Genomic DNA, 18,458 nt, shown 5'->3' on the forward strand with positions numbered 1-18,458 from the left:
CCACCAGGAGACCACGGGTTTCCGTGGCAACCACACACTCTCTCCAGCAAGGCCTGGGGCCCCGACCCAGGGAGGCAGGGCTGCCGGGGCTCCGAGTCCTTCGCTTCCTCCCGTGCTCTGTCCCCGCAGCCCCGCAGGTACCTCTGCTCCTCGCGTGGGTGTCGTGAAACATCCACAACACAAGAATTCACCGTCTGACAATACTGAGGCCTACATTTCCGTGGCATCACGGACAGCCACGTGGTTGTGCAACTATCAACATTACCCATCTCTAGAACTCTTCATCTTATCAAACTGAAACTCTGTGCCCCTCAGACACTAACTTCCCATTCCCCTCACGCCAGCCCCGCCGGCCACGGCCTCCTGTGAACATGCACACACACCTGCGAGAGCCCCTGCTTTCAGGTCTTCGGGGAATACAACTAGAAGTGGACCTGCTGGATCGCGTGAGGATCCTAGGTTTAAGTTTTTGAGGACCTTCCATACTGCTTCCCACAGTGGCTGCACCACCTTACGGTCCCAACAACAGAGCACGAGGGCTCCAATTTCTCCACATCCTGACCCACACGTGGTATCCTCTGTTTTTTGGATAATAGCCATCCTCGCGAGCATAAAGTGCTATCTCATTGCCGTTTTGATCTGTGTTGCTCTAATGATCGGGGACACCGAGCATCTTTTCCTGGACTTGTTGGGATCTGTGTGTCCTCTTTGGAGAAAGGGCTATTTGAGTTCCTTTGCCAGTTTTTTAATGGGTTTTTTGTTGTTGTTGTTGTTGTTGGGTTGTAGGAGTTCTTTATATATTCTAAATATTAATCCCTTATGGATATATGGTTTGCAAATATTTCCTCCACTCCCCCACCACCACCATTCTGCGGACTGCCTTTGCCCTCTGTTCAGGGCGCCTCTGAGGCACAAAAGTTTTAAATTTTGATGAAATGTAATTTATCTGGTTGTTGTTTTATTTTTTTCTCTTGTTGCCTGTGTTTTTGATGTCCTGGCCAAGAAACTGTTGCCAAATCTAAAGCGACAAAGCTTCCCCTGTGTTTCCTTCTGAAGTAGCTGCTTCTTTACTCAGTGCCCTATGTTCCTCACAGTCTTGTTTTACCCTTTTCATAGCAAACTAGCTTTTACCTGTTAATGATTATTTGTATTACAGTTTGCTCTTCAAACTACTGTGTGCTGTGGTTTCTGTTTCCTGCCTAGGACCTGACTGATACATCAAAGTAAGCAGAAGGAAGGAAGTCATGAAGATAAGGATAGAAATAAAGGAAACAAAAAAAAAAAAATAAAGCCAAGAGTTCGTTCTTTAAAAAAGATCTACAGATCAATAAACTCATAGCTAGAGTGATGAGAGAGAAAAAGAAAAGAGAGATGGAGAACATAAATCACCGGTGTTAGGAATGAAGGGTTATCCCTAAGCTTCTATAGATGTTAAAATGATAATAAAGGAAAATTATGAACAACCATTTTTTTTTTAAAAAAAGATTGTATTTGACAGAGAGAGAGCAAGAGAGCACAAGCAGGGGGAGCAGCAGAGGGAGAAGAAGAAGCAGGCCCCCTGCTGAGCAGGGAGCCTGATGATGCAACGTGGGGCTCAATCCCAGGACCCCAGGATCATGACCCGAAGCTGAAGGCAGACACTCAACTGACTGAGCCACCCAGGCACCCCTATGAACAACTTTACATGAATAAATTCAACAGCTTGCATGAAATGGACAGATTTCTTCAAAACACAACTTATGCAAGTTGACACAAGAGGAAGTAAAAACCTTGACTAACTCTCTAGATGTATCAAATACATTTAATGTATTCAATTAAATACTAAACTCATTTAACATATTTGATACAAGAACTTATTTAAAAAAACAGCTTTCCGGGAAGAAAACTCTAGAGACAGATGGCATCCTTATTGACTTCTACCAAACACTTAAGAAAGAAAGAACACCAATTTTATGCAAACTTTTACAAAAAATGGAGAGGAGGGGATCTCTGGGTGGCTCAGTGGTTTAGCGCCTGCCTTTGGCCCAGGGTGAGATCCTGGAGCCCCGGGATCGAGTCCCACGTCGGGCTCCCGGCATGGAGCCTGCTTCTCCCTCCTCCTGTGTCTCTGCCTCTCTCTCTCTCTCTCTATGTCTATCATCAATCAATCAATCAATCAAACTTTAAAAAAAAAATGGAGAGGAGGGAACACTTCTGAGCTCATTTAATGAGGCCAAAAGACCACTCGCAAAGGCCTTACCAAAACAAACTAACCAAGAAATACCACACCGATAATATCCCTCATGGGTCTACATAAAAAATCCATTACAAAAAAACTAGGCGAATCAAATCTGGCAATATATAAAAAGGATTACATATCATCACCATATGGGAGTTATTCCAGGAATCCAAGCTTGGTTTAATACTCAAATATCAATCATTGTAACTCACCTTATTAGTAGAACAAAGGAGAAAATAATGATCATTTCAATAGAAACAGAAAAAGTATTTGTCAAAGTCAATATCCATTCATGTTAAAAACTCCAGCAGATTAGGGCGAGAGAAAGGAATCTCCTCAATCTGACGAAGAGCATATTTAGAAAATCTATAGTTAACATCCTACGTTCCAGCACAAGACAAGGATGTCTACTGACTTCTATTCAATATTGTACTGGCAGTTCCAGCTCATGTAATAAGGCAAGAAAAAATAATTAAAAGAATCAAGATCAGAAATAAATAAATAAAACAAGTACTAGGATAAAAAAATGACTCTGACAAGTTCACAGAATATAAGGTTTATATATAAAAACCAATTGCATTTTATATACCAGCAACGAACAATTGGAAATGAAATTTTTAAAATATATACTCAAATTACAACGGCACCAAAAAATAAAATGGTTGACTCTCTACTTCTAAAATTTATAAGGAAATTTAAAAGGCCAAGAGTGTCTAGGGGCATCTTGTGGACTCAGTCTGGTAGAGCACGCGACTCTTGATCTTTGGGTTGTGAGTTCAAGCCCCACACTGGGTGTAGAGATCACTCAAAAATAAAATTTTATATACTGTATGTTGGCAAATTGACTCCAATAAAAAAAATATACAAAAATAAAAAAATATATTAAAAAATATATTTAAAAATGTTAAATAAATAAAAAATATATTTAAAAAATAAAATCTTAAAAAATAAATAAATAAAAAGAACATGTAAAGCAATGTTTTAGATATATTGGGAGAGCTTATGTCAAAGCTTATTATGAAGCCACATTAACCAAAACAGTGTGGTACTGGCCAGAGAATAGACAAAATATCAGTACAATGTGATAGACTCTGAAAATAGAACCACATATACAAATTCAATGGATTTCCAACAAAGGTGCCAAGGTTCTGCGATGTCTTTTCAACAAATGGTGCTAGAACGACTGGATATCCATACGGAAAAAACAAAGCAGCAAGCAAAACCCAACATACTGAACCTTAACCCCCTACCTCATTACACAAAAGATGATTTGTAAAACCTAACATAAAAGCTATAATCATAAAGCTTCTAGAAAAAAACCACTGAGACACTCTGTGCCACGTGGGAGCAGGCAAAGGTTCTTATAAAGCACGCAGAAAGCGGTAACCACAGAGGAAAAGCAGTCTGTTAAATCAGATTTCATCAAAATTAAAATGACAAACTTTTGCTCATCCAAAGATAATCACACTAAGAAATGAATATGTGAGCCACAGGGCAGGAAAAGAATATTTCCAGTATATGCATCTGACAAAAGACCAGCATCCAGAAAGAATAAAAGTCAAGCAGCCTACTTTGAAAATGGGCAACGGATCTGAAAAGACCCTTCACAAAGGAAAAGTAGACGAGTCCCCAGTAAGCAAATGAGAATGTGCTCGCCAGCATTAGTCATCAGGAAAATGCAAATGGAAGCCCTAAATGAAATACCGCTACACACTCACCAGAAGGAGGGAATCATAAGGAGAGACAGCACCAAATGCCAGCGAGGACATGGTACGTGTAAGATGGTATGGCCACTTTAGGAAAAGATCTGGCCGTTTCTTGTCAAAGTAAACCCATACCCACCTACCCTCTGGTCCAATAATTCTACTTGGTATTTACACAAGACAGATGGAAGCGTATGTCCATACATGCACCACTGTATAAGAATGCTCATAGCAGGGGATCCCTGGGTGGCTCAGCGGTTTAGCGCCTACCTTTGGCCCAGGGCGCGATCCTAGAGTCCCGGGATCGAGTCCCACATTGGGCTCCCGACATGGAGCCTGCTTCTCCCTCCTCCTGTGTCTCTGCACCTCTCTCTCTCTCTCTCTCTCTATGTCTATCATAAATAAATAAATAAATCTTAAAAAAAAAAAAAAAAAGAATGCTCATAGGAGGGATGGCCGGCTGGCTCAGTTGGCGGAGCGTGCGACTCTTGATCTCAGGGTTGTGCATTCGAGCCCCACGTTGAGTATGGAGATTACTTAAAATTAAAAAAAATATATATATCCTTTGGGGCGCCTGTGCTTGAGCATCTGCCTTTGGCTCAGGGCGTGATCCTGGGGTCCTGGGATCGAGTTCTGCATCAGGCTCCCCACAGGGAGCCTGTTCTCCCTCTGCTGTGTCTCTGCATCTCTCTCTCTCTCTGTGTCTCTCGTGAATAAACAAAATCTTTTTAAAAAAATCTTTAAAGAAAAGAATACTCACAGCAGCATCTTATTCATAAGAGTCTCCACTGGAAACATGAAATGAAGACCACTCAGCAATCATGGGACAAACTACTGGTGCTGGCGGAAACACAGATACATCTAAAAAAAAAAAAAAAACCCACGCAAACTGGCAAAATTAATTTATAGAGGGAAAAACCCGAGTTTTGGCTGCCCCTAGGAAGGTGGAGGCAGAAACCGCCTGGCAAGGAGCAGGGATGGGGATGATGCTCTGTACCCCAATAGGGATTGGGAGGCACAGTGTAAGTCTGTGTCCAGACTCAGAGGGGCAATGCTCAAGATCTGGGGAGTTTCGTGGCACGTACATGTTTTACCTCAAAGAAAAAGAACCATAAACAAATACTGGACTCTAGCTAATGAGAAGCAAGCTGAAGTGTTTGCAGGATAATCCACACAGATAGCAGCAGCTTATTCTGAAAAGGGGTCCCCAAAATCACACAGACTGTGGGCAGATGGAGGGACGGACGTGAGTTGGAGCCAAGAGAGCGAAAGGTGCATCAATGGGGGTGATGGAGGTATGGGGGGGTTGGCACTAGAATTCTCTCCTCTTTGCTGTGTCTTGGAGATTTTTCACAGTAACAAGCTGGGAAAATTTAAGAGACTGAGACACATCCACCAAAAATAGGGAAGGAGAAGGATGTAGCAGGAGAGACCCCTCCGCTGAAGCCCCCAAAGCTCGGAGGCCACAGCCAGTGTAGGAGGGAGTCCTCGCTCCCGCGCTGGGGCCTCGGGGGCCTCGAGGTGACTCCCACTCTGCCACCCGCCACCGGGTGGCCGGGCCTGCAGGAGCCCAAGGGGAAGGGGAAGTAACACCCTGCAGCCTCTTCCCCAAGATACCGGGAGGATGGAACCCGGCAGGGCCCGGCTCTCGGCGGCCTGTGCTGCCACCTTCTGGGCGAAAAGCTTCCTGCAGCCCAGTCCTTCCCCCCTCCTGCTGTGCGGCCCCCTCCCTCCCCAGGCCCCACCCCACCCCTCACTGAGCCATGAGGGCACCCATGCACCCACCAGGCAGGTCTCCAGAACCCAGGCCCCTCTGTGTCCCCTCCTCCCCAGAGAGCTGCAAGCTGGGGCGGGGGCGGGGGCGGGAGGGGGGCCGCAGGGCGTTCCTGGAGTACACCCCCCCAGCCACCCTTAAACACACAGCACAGAGGGGCAGCCCAAGCCCCCAGCCCACCGCCCCCTCCAGCCCCCACATCTTTGCTTGTTATCAGGTAACAGCATCCTCTGTTGTCTCACACAGCACCATGGCCGAGAGCCCTGCATCCTTGAAAGGAAACGCCACCTGGCCAGGGCACCGGGACCCTGGTGGGCTGGCTGGCGCATGGTCGGGGGGCCAGAGAGGGGGCGCGGGCCTGAAGCGAGGCCACAGGATGGTGAGGTCTCCGGCCTGGGTGAGCCTTCTGCACCCCAGGATCACACCTGTGCGCCCCCACCAGGTGTCCCATAGGTGCTCAGGGAGCACAATCAGTAGCAAGCAAGGCCCGGCCCAAAACGTCCCCTGCATGGGCCGGGGGCACAAGGGCACCTGCCATCCGCCATCCTGCGAAAGAGGCCCTTGAATCTTCATGCCCCTTGCCAACGCTTGCCAGGTGAGCGGACGCACGGGAGCTAGGTCCACACCAGCAGGAGGGGGTGTCAGTCCCTTGATGGGCACGTGGGGTCACATCAGCGCTCAAAGTGACTCTGCCGGAGACTCAGGACCTTGCGGGACATGAAGTTGTGAGCTGCGTCCCCCACACCGCATTTGCTCCGGAGGCTCCCTGCTCGGGGTCCCCCTCCCAGGCCTCCCCTCCCTGCTGGTTGGCCAAGCAGACGCCCAGCTGGCATCCTCTCAGTTCAGGCGGGGCAGGCCTCCCTCCTAAAGTCAGGGGCCGCTAGGGCAGGGCTGGGCGCCAGGGCAGCGCACCTGCGGCCTCGCCGACCCCCCGGGTCCACCCAGCAACCAGAGGCCTTCCGTCTCGCGCTGCAAAAAAGTGACTACGGCATCCCCCTCCCCTCCAGGCCTCCCTGCTTCCCCTCCGGGCCTCCCACAGTGACTCAGCAGCCACTGGGCACCCCGGGCCTGAGGCCCCCTCCACGGGGCACCCAGCAGGCCTCCCCAGCACGACCAGACCCAGCCCCACCCCCACCTGTCACCTTGATGATCCGACCTCAGGGCCTTTGCATATTGTTTTCTTTGCCTGGAAGCTCTTCCTTTGGACATTGGCCTGGTCCGGTAGGGTCCTTCTGGTCATGCAAGTTGCAGCTCAGTGTCGCCTCCTCGGGAAGGGCATCCATTAATTCCCCAACACATACCCACGGGCATGCGCACGTGGCAATGATCACATCACCTGTTCTAAGCCGCGTCTAGAATCATCTACCCACGTGCTTATCGGCTAGCTGCTTGACATCTAGTTCAGACAGAGTCCCGAGGGAGCAAGGGCTGCATCCTCCTCGCTCCTCCAGGCCGAGAACCAAGGCGAGCGCCTGCACCTTGCGGGACCTCAATAAATACTTGAAATGCGCACGGGACCAACCTGAGTGGGACGGTCCCGCCATCGGCAGCCCCGCTATGGCCTGGCGGGAGGTGAACTCAAAGCAGAATACAGACTGCTGCCGGTCTGGTGGGAGGTGGCGGGAAGGCAGGAGAGGAGCACAGGGGGTGCGGGGTCCTGCCCACCGAACCCCAAGGCCCTGACACACCCACGGGCTCCCGCAGATCCACCCAGATGCAAAGCAGATCTTTTTTTTTTTTTTTTAAGATTTATTTATTTATTTATTCATGATAGACAGAGAGAGGCAGAGACACAGGAGGAGGGAGAAGCAGGCTCCATGCCGGGAGCCCGATGCAGGACTCGATCCTGGGACTCCAGGATCGCGCCCTGGACCAAAGGCAGGCACCAGACCGCAGAGCCACCCAGGGATCCCCAGCAGGCCATTTTTCTAGCAAAATTTTAGAGCTGGTGCCACTTCGCTCATTTCCCAGGGGTGTGTTGCTTTGTTTACTCAGCTTTGCTCGTCAGTTTCCTCATTTGTTTGAAAAAAAAAAAAAAAAAAGAAGAAGAAAAGGAAGGAGGACCTAAAGGTCTAAAGGCAGAAGTGTTCACCAGGAGCTGAAATCCGCACTATCTGCCTGGACTTCAGGCTGTGGCCGAGACGGCCGTCCCAGTGCAGGTCACTTGCTGGGACAAAATCTCCCCAGTTGCTCTTTCAGGCCCTACGCTGCCCTTTGCTCGGTCACATGCCCAGCCCAAAAGGGGTTGTGAGTCCACAACCGACCCTGTCAGCGGAATCCGCGACAGAAGTATCTGTCGGAGTGGAAGGGAAGACGAGAGGGATGACAACTCTGAGCAGGGGCAGAAGCAGAGCAGGAGAGTATGGGTGGAGGAGGCTTCCTGGGAAGAGCACAGGGACAGGCACCTGGGTGGCTCAGTGGTTGAGCATCTGCCTTCAGCTCAGGGCATGACCTTGGGGTCCTGGGATCGAGTCCCGCTTCGGGGTTCCTGGGGGGAGCCTGCTTCTCTGTGTCTCTGCCTGTGTCTCTGCCTCTCTCTCCGTGTGTCTCTCATGAATAAATAAAAATTTAAAAAAAAGAAAAGAAGAACATGGGGACAGACCACTGGATGCGGAGCCCCACACTCTGACACACAGACAGCCAGGGTGACATCCCAGGCCGGCCTCCACTGTCAGCCCAGAAGGGCCCGGTCTGGGCTTCCCCGGGCACAACACATGTCCAGCTATGTTCCAGGCCAGAGCTGAGGCATTCAAGGCCTGGGCCAGCCCAGGGTTTCCCCACTCCCTGCCACCCAGAGGAGCCAGCCTGGGCGTGAGAGCAGAAGACTGAATCGGGATCCCTACCTCACACCATATACAGAAATTAACTCAAAATGGATCCAAGGCCTAAATGCCAGAGTCAAAACTCTACAACACTTAAGAAAAAAATCTCAGGGGAAAAGCTCTGTGGCAAGGGGTATGACACCAAAAGCAGAGGAACAAAAGAAAAAATAGTAAAATGGGAGAAGATGCTTGCCAATCACGTATCAGATAAAGGACTGATATGCGGAGTATGTAAAGAACTCCTACCACCAACGACGAAACACAAACGACCCAATTAAAAACTTGGCAGAGAAAAAAAATAAAAAATAAAAATAAAATAAAAACTTGGCAGAGGGGTTGAAGAAACGTTTCCCCCAAAGACACACAGATGCCAACAAGCCCAGGAAAAGGCGTTCACCATCTCCAGCCGTTTAGAGAAGTACGCGGCAAAACCACAACGTGACCCCACTTCGCCCTCGCTAGGATGGCTGGTATCCATGAAAACGAAATAAGCAAATAAAACGGCAAGTGTCGGTGAGGGTGCGGGAGACCGGAACCCTCGTGCCCTGCTGGCGGGAATGGGAGATGCTGCAGCCACTGGGCAGGCGGCACGGAGCTTCCCACCAAAACTAAAACTGCACCTGATCCAGTAACGCCGCTTCTGGGCATGTAGCCGGCACGTCTGGGAGCAGGGTCTCGGGCAGATACCCGCACGCCCGTGTTCATAGCAGGAGTTGTCACAAAAGCCAAAAGGCAGAAGAACCACCCAAATGTCTCTCCAGAGACAAAAGAAGAAACACAACGTGATCTATCCAGATGATGGACTATCCTTCTGCCTCAAAGTAGGAAGGAAACTCTGACACCTGGGGCGCCTGGGTGGCTCAGCTCAAGGCGTGATCCTGGGGTCCTGGGATCGAGTCCCGCATCGGGCTCCCTGCAAGGAGCCTGCTTCTCCCTCTGCCTGTGTCTCTGCCTCGCTCTCTGGGTCTCTTACGAATAAATATATAAAATCTTTGAAAAAAAAAAAAAAGAAAAGAAAAGAAACCCTGACACCTGCTATGACACGGATGAACCAATAAGCCAGGAAGGACAAATAGTGCAGGGCTGCACTTCTGTGAGGTACCTGGAACAGTCCAACCCCAGAGACACGGAAAGTAGGATGCCGGCGGCCAAGGGCAGAGAGGGAGAACGGAAAGTTGATGTTTCATGGGGACAGAGTTTCACTCTGGAAGGTGAAGAAGTTCTGCAGATACATGGCTGGCGGCACAACTATGTGAGTGTGCTTTTTTTTTAAAATACTTTACTTATTTATTTGAGAGAGAGAGGGAGAGAGCACAAGCAGAAGGAGAAGCAGACGCCCCGCTGAGCAGGGAGCCCGATGTGGGACTCGATCCCAGGACCGCAGGATCATGACCTGAGACGAAGGCAGCTGCTTAACTGACTGAGCCCCCCAGGCACCCCCATGAGTGTAGTTATTCATGCCACTGAACCATATACCCCAAAATTGTTAAAACGGCAATTTTTTATGGTGTGCCTATTTTACCACAGTTTTTAAAAAGAGTTCAGGATCTCGGGGATCCCAGGACCCTGCAGCACGGCTTGGCTGTGGCAAACGGCCCGGGACAGCTGCACGCGGGCAGGGGAGCTCCAGGGAGGAAGCCGCGTGGAAGGGAAGCAGGGCAGTCTCCCGGCCGGCTCTTGGATTCCGCACGAGGCTGAGCTCCCCACATGCCACCAGGCACACAAGACCCAGGGAAAAAGGCTAGTGGCCCCCACACCCCAAGGTCCAGAGTAGGACAAGGAGGAACCTGGGGCATGGAATCATCCTGTGCATGTAGGACACATTGGGCCTGGGCCGGGGTGGGGTGGGGGGAGGATTTGAATGGTGCTCCCCCACCCCAACCTCCCAAAAAACACCTGCTCACCTAGAACCCTTGATCATGGTCCTATTTGGAAATAGGGTCTTGCAGGCATGATTCAGTTAAGGGTCTTGAGAGGCAGTCATCCTGGATTCTCCAGGGGGCCCCAAGTCCAGTGATGAGTGTCCACATAAGAGAGAAGCAGCAGAGATTGGGGACACGGAAGGTTCCATGACGGCAGGCGGAGACTGGGTGACGCTCCTACAGGCCGCGGATCACCGGGGATGGGGGCAGCCCCCAGAAGCCGAGAGAGAGGTACAGGGCAACAACGCCCCCCTCAGGCCTCCAGGAACCAGCCCTGCCGACACCTGGAATTTGTACTTCCAGCCTCCAGAACTTTAAGAGTCAAGCACTGTTGCTAAGCCGCCCAGTCCGTGGCCCTTGGTCTCAGCAGCCCTAAGAAACTACTCCAGGGACCAGGTCAGAGCCCTAAGAAACTAAGCCAGGAAGGCTCCTGGCCACTCCTCTCGTCTTGGCGATGAGGGAAATAAAGTGAGAGAGGACAAGGCAGGTCCAGGCAGCTTGTGACCTGCCCGTCCAGGACCGGGGTGAGACGTGCCCGGGGGACTCAGAGACAAGCAGGGACAGGTGAGGGGTGTCCAGCTCCCTGCCCTCCCCACGACTGTGGACGCCCCGAGAAGAGCAGACCACCGGCTGTCTCCCCGCCGGGTGAGCGCTCCGTGCCTCACTGGGTCGGGCAGACGCCGGCCAGCCAGGGGCAGCGGCCCTCCTAGGACCCCACAGCAACGTCCCCGGCACAGCAGAGAGCTGCCACATTCCCTGCCTGCAAGTCACCCGAGAGAGGCCCGTTCCCACCCCCACCCCCCTCCCCCGAGGCCCAGCTGAGCTAAGTAACAGCTCCCCAGTCGAAAGTTCCCTTCTTGGAGATTCTCTCCCTGCTGAAATACAAGCACTTGGAACAAGATAAAACTGCTTAATTTGTAAAAGCCACAAAGCCAGTCCAGAACAAGGGAAAAAACCCGACCCTTGGCTGGAAGGCGCGGCCTTCTGTGTCTCCGCGGCCAGTCCCTGCTCCATGACTCATCCCTGCCCTGCTGACAAGCCCTCGGGCATCTTCCCCGGGCCATGGGGGCAGGGGGGTGCCTCTGAGAGGACCGGGGCCACCCCACCGTCAAAGGGGACCCCAGGCCCCAGACCCACGGACGGGGCAGGAGCCCAGTGCTGCCAAGAGAAGGAGCGAGCAGATGGAAGGGTCCTGTGGCTGCCTGCACCTGCCCCAAGCCCCCGTCCCCTCCCCAGCAACTGCTCCGGGACAGGACCGGACAGACACACCGCAGACGCCAGCCCAGCGGGGACACCGGCAGCGGCAGCCCCGTCTGGCAGGTCGGGCGGGGCACCCTGGCCCCCAGCCCCAGCTCTGCGCCAGCACGGGCGGGGCCCGAGGCAGCGGTCACAGCCGCCTTAGGGCGACACAAGGGGACGTGCCTGTGAGAAGGAAGGAGCTTCCGGGGACACCCCCCCCCCCCAGGACAGGCTCAGAAGCCCACTGGCTTGGGCCACGCCGGTCCAACCCCTTCACGCTCCAGGCTAGGACACCGAGGCCCGGGGCCACGGGGTGGGCGGACGGAACTCGCTTCCCTGGGGAGCGGGGGTGCTGATTAGGAGCCCAGCCATAATTAAGGACCAAGGTCAAGATCTGAGCAGGGCTGGGGAGCGTGTCGGGAAAGGGCCCGAGGATTCCCACTGCCCTTCCCATCTGTAACCACTTTCTAACTGAGCTTTGAAATAAGTAAGTAATTTTTAGTGACAACGCATCCTTATGGGAATTTCATCTCAGGCACATCCTGAGAGAAAGTCCCCTTTCTGTCCCTCGCGGGCAGTCCCAGCCCAGGGCGGGGGCGCCTGGCGTGGCCAGAAAGGTGCCCAGCTGACCGTCTCCAAAGGCAGTTTAGTTCAGTTCATGGAAAGCTCCTGGGGCCTGGCTGGCCCAGAAGGTTCCGAAGGGGCTGTCACTTCCCAAGGGTCTCCTCCCCGGCTCTCTCCTCCCCTGGGGTCACCCACCCGGGCCGTGGCGCAGTCATCTGTAAAACGAAGGCTGGACCCACGGCCCCACGGGGCCCTGCAAGCCAGGCTGGCGAAGTGACCTGTCAGGCCCTGTCCCTGCCCCGGCCCCACAGCCCCTGCCGGCCCCGGTCCCTGAGCCGCAACCGGACTCCACGGCTGCCCCTCCTCCCGTGGCCGTCCAGCGGCGCACGCGTGCACACACGCACACTCATGCACACACACGTGTGCGCACAGCCGGCCAGCAGCTCTCCTCCCAGCGGCTGCCCCATCGGCCCTGATAGCACATCACGATCTGATCGGCCCCTGGAACAGCAGACAAGGAGGAGCTCCGGGACGGGCCACCCATTCCTGGGGAGCCCCCGACACGCACAGTGGAGGCAACACACGCGGGGCTGTGGCCCTTGTGGGGTGACATTGTGAGCCTCACCAGGGCGCAGGGGTCAGCCCAGAGCAGCCGAAGCCCTGGGGTGCCCCAGGCCTGCCCTGCGTACCTGGTCCCCCTGGGGGCACACCGTGAGCAGGAGGCACTGTGACAACGGGGACTTGAGATGTCAGACACGACGCAGCCACAGCCAGCGGAGGGACAGAGGGCCTCTGACCTGGATGACTCAAGGCAGGACTGCCTCCTTGGGGTTGGCTCTCGCGCCACCCCGATGGTTCTGTGCCCGCTCCGTGGGGGCTGCCGGTGACAGCGGCCCATCTACGAAGGGCTGGACCCCCAGGGGGAGCAGGGATCCCTGGTTCAGACCCCGAGGGCCCAAGGACAGGCCATCTGCCCTCACTCCGTGGCCTGACGTGACACTGAGACACTGAGACGTTTTAAACCACGATTCTGCTCCGGGTTCTGAGCGGAGTCCACGTCTGCTCATCTTTCCGGCCCATGGGGTCCCTCGGTGACCCTAGAAGATCGTCACTCCCCCTCCCCACTGTCGGGTTCCCAGGTGAGCAAGGACCCCAGTGACACGGCCGGCCCCAAGGGGCATTCGCCTTGGTTAATGGCCCCAACAGGCCAAGCTCTGAAGGCCATGCATGGGCACACGCACACACACACAACACGCGCGCGCGCACACGTTTGCACGTCTCCTCTGAGCACCGGGAGAGCTCCACCCCTGCAATCAACTCCTGGGAAGGCACCAAAATGCTATTTCAGGGAGGAGACCGAGGCGGCCTTGAAGACTGGACTTTGGCTGGCAGCAGAAACACTAACCACACGATGGACAAACAAACCAAGTAGCGGCCCAAATGCCGCCACCCCAGACGAGGGCGCCAGCCGCGGGTCCCCCCCACCCCACCCCTTCCCGGAGCCCGGGCGCCAACGGTCGCAGCCTACAGATGCAGAAGTGGCCGGCTGGGGAAGGAGAGAGAGGAGTCCCGGAGAGAGAGCAGGGTTTCAATAAAAGCCAGACTTGGTGAAGCTCAGCTCTGGGAACGCGGCGTCCCATGACCTCAGCACAGTCGCGAGGGAAAGAAATATGTGCACAGGAATGAATAAGAGTGACCCCCGGGCACTGATTTCCCGAAGCAGGGCCGGGACTCTGGGTTAGGGGAGGGGGCAGCGAGTGGCCTACCTGTGATCCGGTCTCTCTCCATTACTACGGATATATTTAGCAGCAGGCGGTCCCGGCGTCCCCCTTTCCAGAGGCGTCCTCCCCTTCTCACCCCCGACGCCCTCCCTCTTTCTGCCTCCTCCTCCTCCTCCTCCTCCTCCTCCTCCTCCAAAAACACTCTTTGTCTGGTCTAATTTCTTCAATCTGTTGCAATCACGAATGCATCCAAATTACCACATTTCCATGTGCTGATCATATGTTTGTGCCCCAAACTGAAGTAGCATTGTCTCTTGGAACCCGGAGGGAGAAGGGACCCGAGGCAGAGCCGAGAGGCGCGGAGGCGGGGCGGGGGCCGGACGTGGGACGTGGGCCGCGAGCCTCCCGCAGCAGCTCCTCCCGCGGCCCCGGTCCCGGCCGGACCGCCGTCTGGGCTTTGTGCGCGGGGCTCCAGAGGTGCGGCGTGCGGCTTCCGGAGGCCTTCTCTCCACCCCCTCCAGCCCCGCCGCCAGGCCTGCTGCTCCTTTTTAATATCCACTTGGAGAAGCTTAACTTAGCCTCTTGGAAACCAGCTCACAGTCAAATTCCTGGCGACTTCCAAAGTCTTTCATTTTCCCCCGTCCCGAGATGCTACGTTTCCTCTGGTGGAAGCCTTAGAAAAGCCTAGTTTCCTCCTGCGTGCCCGCCTCGCCTTCCCTGCGCTGGGGGAGCAGGGGGGTGCACCCCACCCTGACCCCGGACTTGGCCCCAAGGAGGCAGGCGGCCAGGGAGGGCTCCGGAGCACCTGCCCCGACGACAATGACTACGCAAAGGTGCCCCTGTGGCCGTCCTGTCGGAGGCGGTGACAAGGCCACTGGCCGTCCCACGGGGGGAGGGGGGGGGGGGGGCCTGCGGCGGGCGCGAGGGAGACTTCCTGGAAGGTCCCACTGACTCATGAGTCAGTGCGTCCCCAGCTGTCCCCGGGGAGGGAGCCTGGCTGCTCAGCACAGTTCCCCACACTCAGCACTTCTCTGGGAGGGGCCCCCCCAAGGCCTGGCGGTGGGGGGGGGCCCTCAGCGGCTTCCTGCACTTCCCCTGGGGTCCTCTGGGGCCCCCGTGGGGCTCCTCCCCGGCAACCTCGGGACCCCACCAGCACCTGACCAGAGTCCATCAGAGCTGGGGGGCCGGGGGTGGAGCACCCCCTCTGCTCTTCAGGCTTCTTTCCTTCGGGAGCTCAAAAGTGGCGGCCCTTGGCCCGAGACACAGAAGCAGGTTTTGTCTGCCAGACCCCATTAAAAGAAAACGCATACTGGTGCCCACGTGTCAAGGGAAGCTCATGCGATTTTGCTGGGAACTCCAGATGTCCCAGTTCTCCTGCAAAAGGGGGCATGTGGCCACAGGGGCTGGTTTGAAGAGCACTGCCCCGCCTTGAATGAAACCGCATTAGCCAGTTTGCTCTGATTTATCCTGAGTTTGCATCCCAGTCCCATAGGGTCCCACATGGCCACATAAGCATGTGTTACGGGGGATGGGGGGGGTGGCAAAGGGCAGGGGGGCTCCGTGCACACCTGCTGGATGGTGCCAGCAAAATTCCCATCCCCTCCTGCCTGGGACAGGACCCCAAATGTGGTCTCCCTTGTAGCCAGGGTGTCTCCTTGGGGGTGGGGGACACCAAGTAGCAACCATCTCCCCACCCCCACCCCCAAGGCGAGCCAGGGGCTGGAAGCCCCAGAAGTGGCCTGTATGCTGAGGGAAGGTGGGGGGCGGTTTCTCAGCCAAGGGAGGTCCCAGACAGGCTGAATGACAAGATATCACATCCTAATCCCTGTAAATGGGACCTTTTATTTAGAGAGTCTTTGCAGACTGGATTACATGAAGGATCTTGAGACAGGGAGATTAGCCGGGATTATCAGGCTGGGCCCTAAATGCCATCCTGTGCCTCCTGCCTCCTATAGGAGGGAAGCGTCAACGTACAGACACAGGGGAAGGGATGAGATGGAGTGGAGACAAACTTGAAGGCCCCTGCTTTGAAGGCTGGATGCAGCCACAAACCGAGGACCCCACAGTCCCCCAGAAGCAGGAAGAGGCCAGGAAAAGATCCTCTCCGGGAGCCTTCGGAGGAGCCGCGCGCAGCCCTGCCCACACCTCGATCTCAGACCTCCAGCTCCAGAACCTCAAGAGGATGCACTTGTGTGGTGGCAAGCCACCACGTCCCTGGCCATCCATTCCAGCTCCCCCGGGGACCCACCCAGACACCACAGACCAAAGGCCAACGTCCCCGTAAAACGTCTTCTGGTCATTCTATTCCGTTCTGTTTGTTTGTGTTTTAAATACTTTATTATTTATTCATGAGAGACACAGAGAGAGGCAGAGACACGGGCAGAGGGAGAAGCAGGCTCCCTGCGGGGAGCTTGATGTGGGGCTCGATCCCAGGCCTCAGGATCACAACCTGAGCCAAAGGCAGACGCTCAACTGCTGAGCCACCCAGGTACCCCCATTCTATTCCCTTCTAAAAACATCACGTTCAACCAACCACTAACAATCCTTGCATTAAAACAATGGGAATCATGAAGATGTTTTTGTTGTTGTTTACTCATTAAATCTCTTTCCTGACTTTGAAAAAGTACTCTTTACTGGTTTTTCTGATTGTAAACATAATATCTGTTCATTGTATTGAATTTAGAAACGACAGAAAACACATAAAGAAGCAGCCCCTATGGGGCAGCCTCAGCGGTTTAGCGCCGCCTCCGGGGTGTGACCCCGGGGTCCGGGCTCCCTGTGTGGCTCCCTCTGCCTGTGTCTCTGCCTCTCTGTCTCTGTGTCTCTGATAAATAAATAAGTAAAATCTTAAAAAAAAAAAAAGAAGCAGCAGCCCCTTTGGTACCACGTGGGACTCTCTCCGGCACCAATCCCCACCGGGGCAAGCAGGTCCTGGAAGGCCCCACAGACAGGCCCGCCGGTGGAAATTCTGGGGAGGCCGGGCCCTGGCTGGTGGTGGGCCCTCCCGCAGGCACCGAGCGCGCAGGCTGTGATTTCCCTGCTGTAGCTGGTACAGCTGCCGAGCACAGCTTTGACCCTGGGTTCTCCCCCGGCATAGTTTGGCTCAACGTCCATTCCCCCAGCCATGCCTAAAAATCCAAGCATTCTGGCCCAAGCAGGGGATAATTTGAAACCAGAAACCTGGCAGCGCCGATTGGCTCCAGTGAGGCCGGGGTTAGTCATGAGCCAGCTCAGAGCCCAGGCGCAGAAGTGGGGTGAGGCCAGGCCATGGGAGAAGGGGGCAGCCAACCCCCACCCCACCCCCGCCGCTCACCGAGGGCCAGTCTAGGCACCAGCACTCTCCACTCAGGGAGGGGGGAGGCGACTGGCCAGGCCAGGCCGGACCTGCATCCCCAAAGTGGGTTCCCCACGTGGCTGTATCCTCCACTGACAGGGCTCTGCGGTTACATAAAACTAGATGCCTGCCTTAGATTCCTCCGGCACATTAGCATAGTAAATGTGGTGAGTTGTCCCTGTGAGGGGGCTGGGGCTTCCTTCAACCCAGCACTTCCCAAATTGGACCGACACCTGCCATCTGGGGGAGGCAGGACCCCCCCACCAACCGGCAGGCCCCGGCTCCCGGCCACCCGCCCACGTCCCCGGGGTGGGCACCGAGGCCCACCAGCCTCTTCCAGACAGTCCCCAAGCTGGTATCTGTCCTTCACCCCACAACAGCTCTGCACCTGCCATCTGCACACTGCTGACCGCCACCGACGTCACCATCACCAGCGAGGGGCATGGTACAAGGTAAGGAGGAGGAGTTCGAGGAGGGCTTTATCTTTATTTTTTTTAAGATTATTTATGATAGATACAGAGAAAGAGAGAGAGAGAGAGAGAGAGAGAGGCAGAGACACACACAGGAGGAGGGAGAAGCAGGCTCCATGCCTGGAGCCCAATGCGGGACTTGATCCCGGGACTCCAGGATCGCGCTCTGGGCCAAAGGCAGACACCAAACCGCTGAGCCACCCAGGGATCCCCAGGGCTTTATCTTTAAAGACGCGGCTCGGCCCCGTGAAGCACACCTGCACGTCCCCCACACCCAGGAGGGAGGGGACACCCAGGTAAGGGGTGTCCCTAGGGTGCCCTGAACTCCCGCCACCAGGCCAGGAGGATGCTTCCGAGGATGTGGGCAGCGTGGGCCCCAGGAAGGGGTCGGCAGGACCAACCTGTGGACTTGTCCCCAGTGCGCATTCTGAGGAGGGGCCATGAGGAGGTGGGCGAAGGGGAGCCAGGCCGAAAGGAGACTTCCTGAGGCTCTGGGCTTAGCCTCTCGGCCCCCTCTCACTCCCCAGCGCCAAGTCCTCCATAATCAGCTCCAAGCTACGGGGAACTCGCTCTAAAAAAGAAAAAAAAATGACTTTTCCGTTCATTTCCTGCTCATCCCCAGACTCAACGGCTGACGTCTGCTTCCCTGAGTTAAAAATAAAAGAGCTGCACCCGGACCCCCACGCGCCAA

The 18,458-nt window shown here is 54.8% G+C and overlaps 1 protein-coding gene across 4 annotated transcripts in view; it reads right to left on the minus strand.

Annotated features, from left to right (window-relative positions):
- The window catches only part of SEPTIN9 (septin 9), a 145,821-nt gene that overhangs the window by 106,871 nt on the left and 20,492 nt on the right, over positions 1–18,458 (minus strand). The window contains exon 1 of one of the 4 annotated variants that reach the window (XM_038546491.1): positions 18,169–18,208. The exons of 1 other annotated variant lie outside the window; for it this stretch is intronic. In XM_038546491.1, coding sequence (XP_038402419.1) covers positions 18,169–18,193 — 25 coding nt within the window. In that variant the 5' untranslated portion in view covers positions 18,194–18,208. Of the gene's footprint in view, positions 1–4,681; positions 4,783–14,008; positions 14,804–18,168; positions 18,209–18,458 lie in introns of those variants that run through there. 2 more of the 4 variants (XM_038546492.1, XM_038546494.1) reach the window with 2 other exon arrangements.

This window comes from Canis lupus, chromosome 9 (genome assembly GCF_011100685.1).
Source record: "Canis lupus familiaris isolate Mischka breed German Shepherd chromosome 9, alternate assembly UU_Cfam_GSD_1.0, whole genome shotgun sequence".
NCBI lineage: Eukaryota > Metazoa > Chordata > Mammalia > Carnivora > Canidae > Canis > Canis lupus.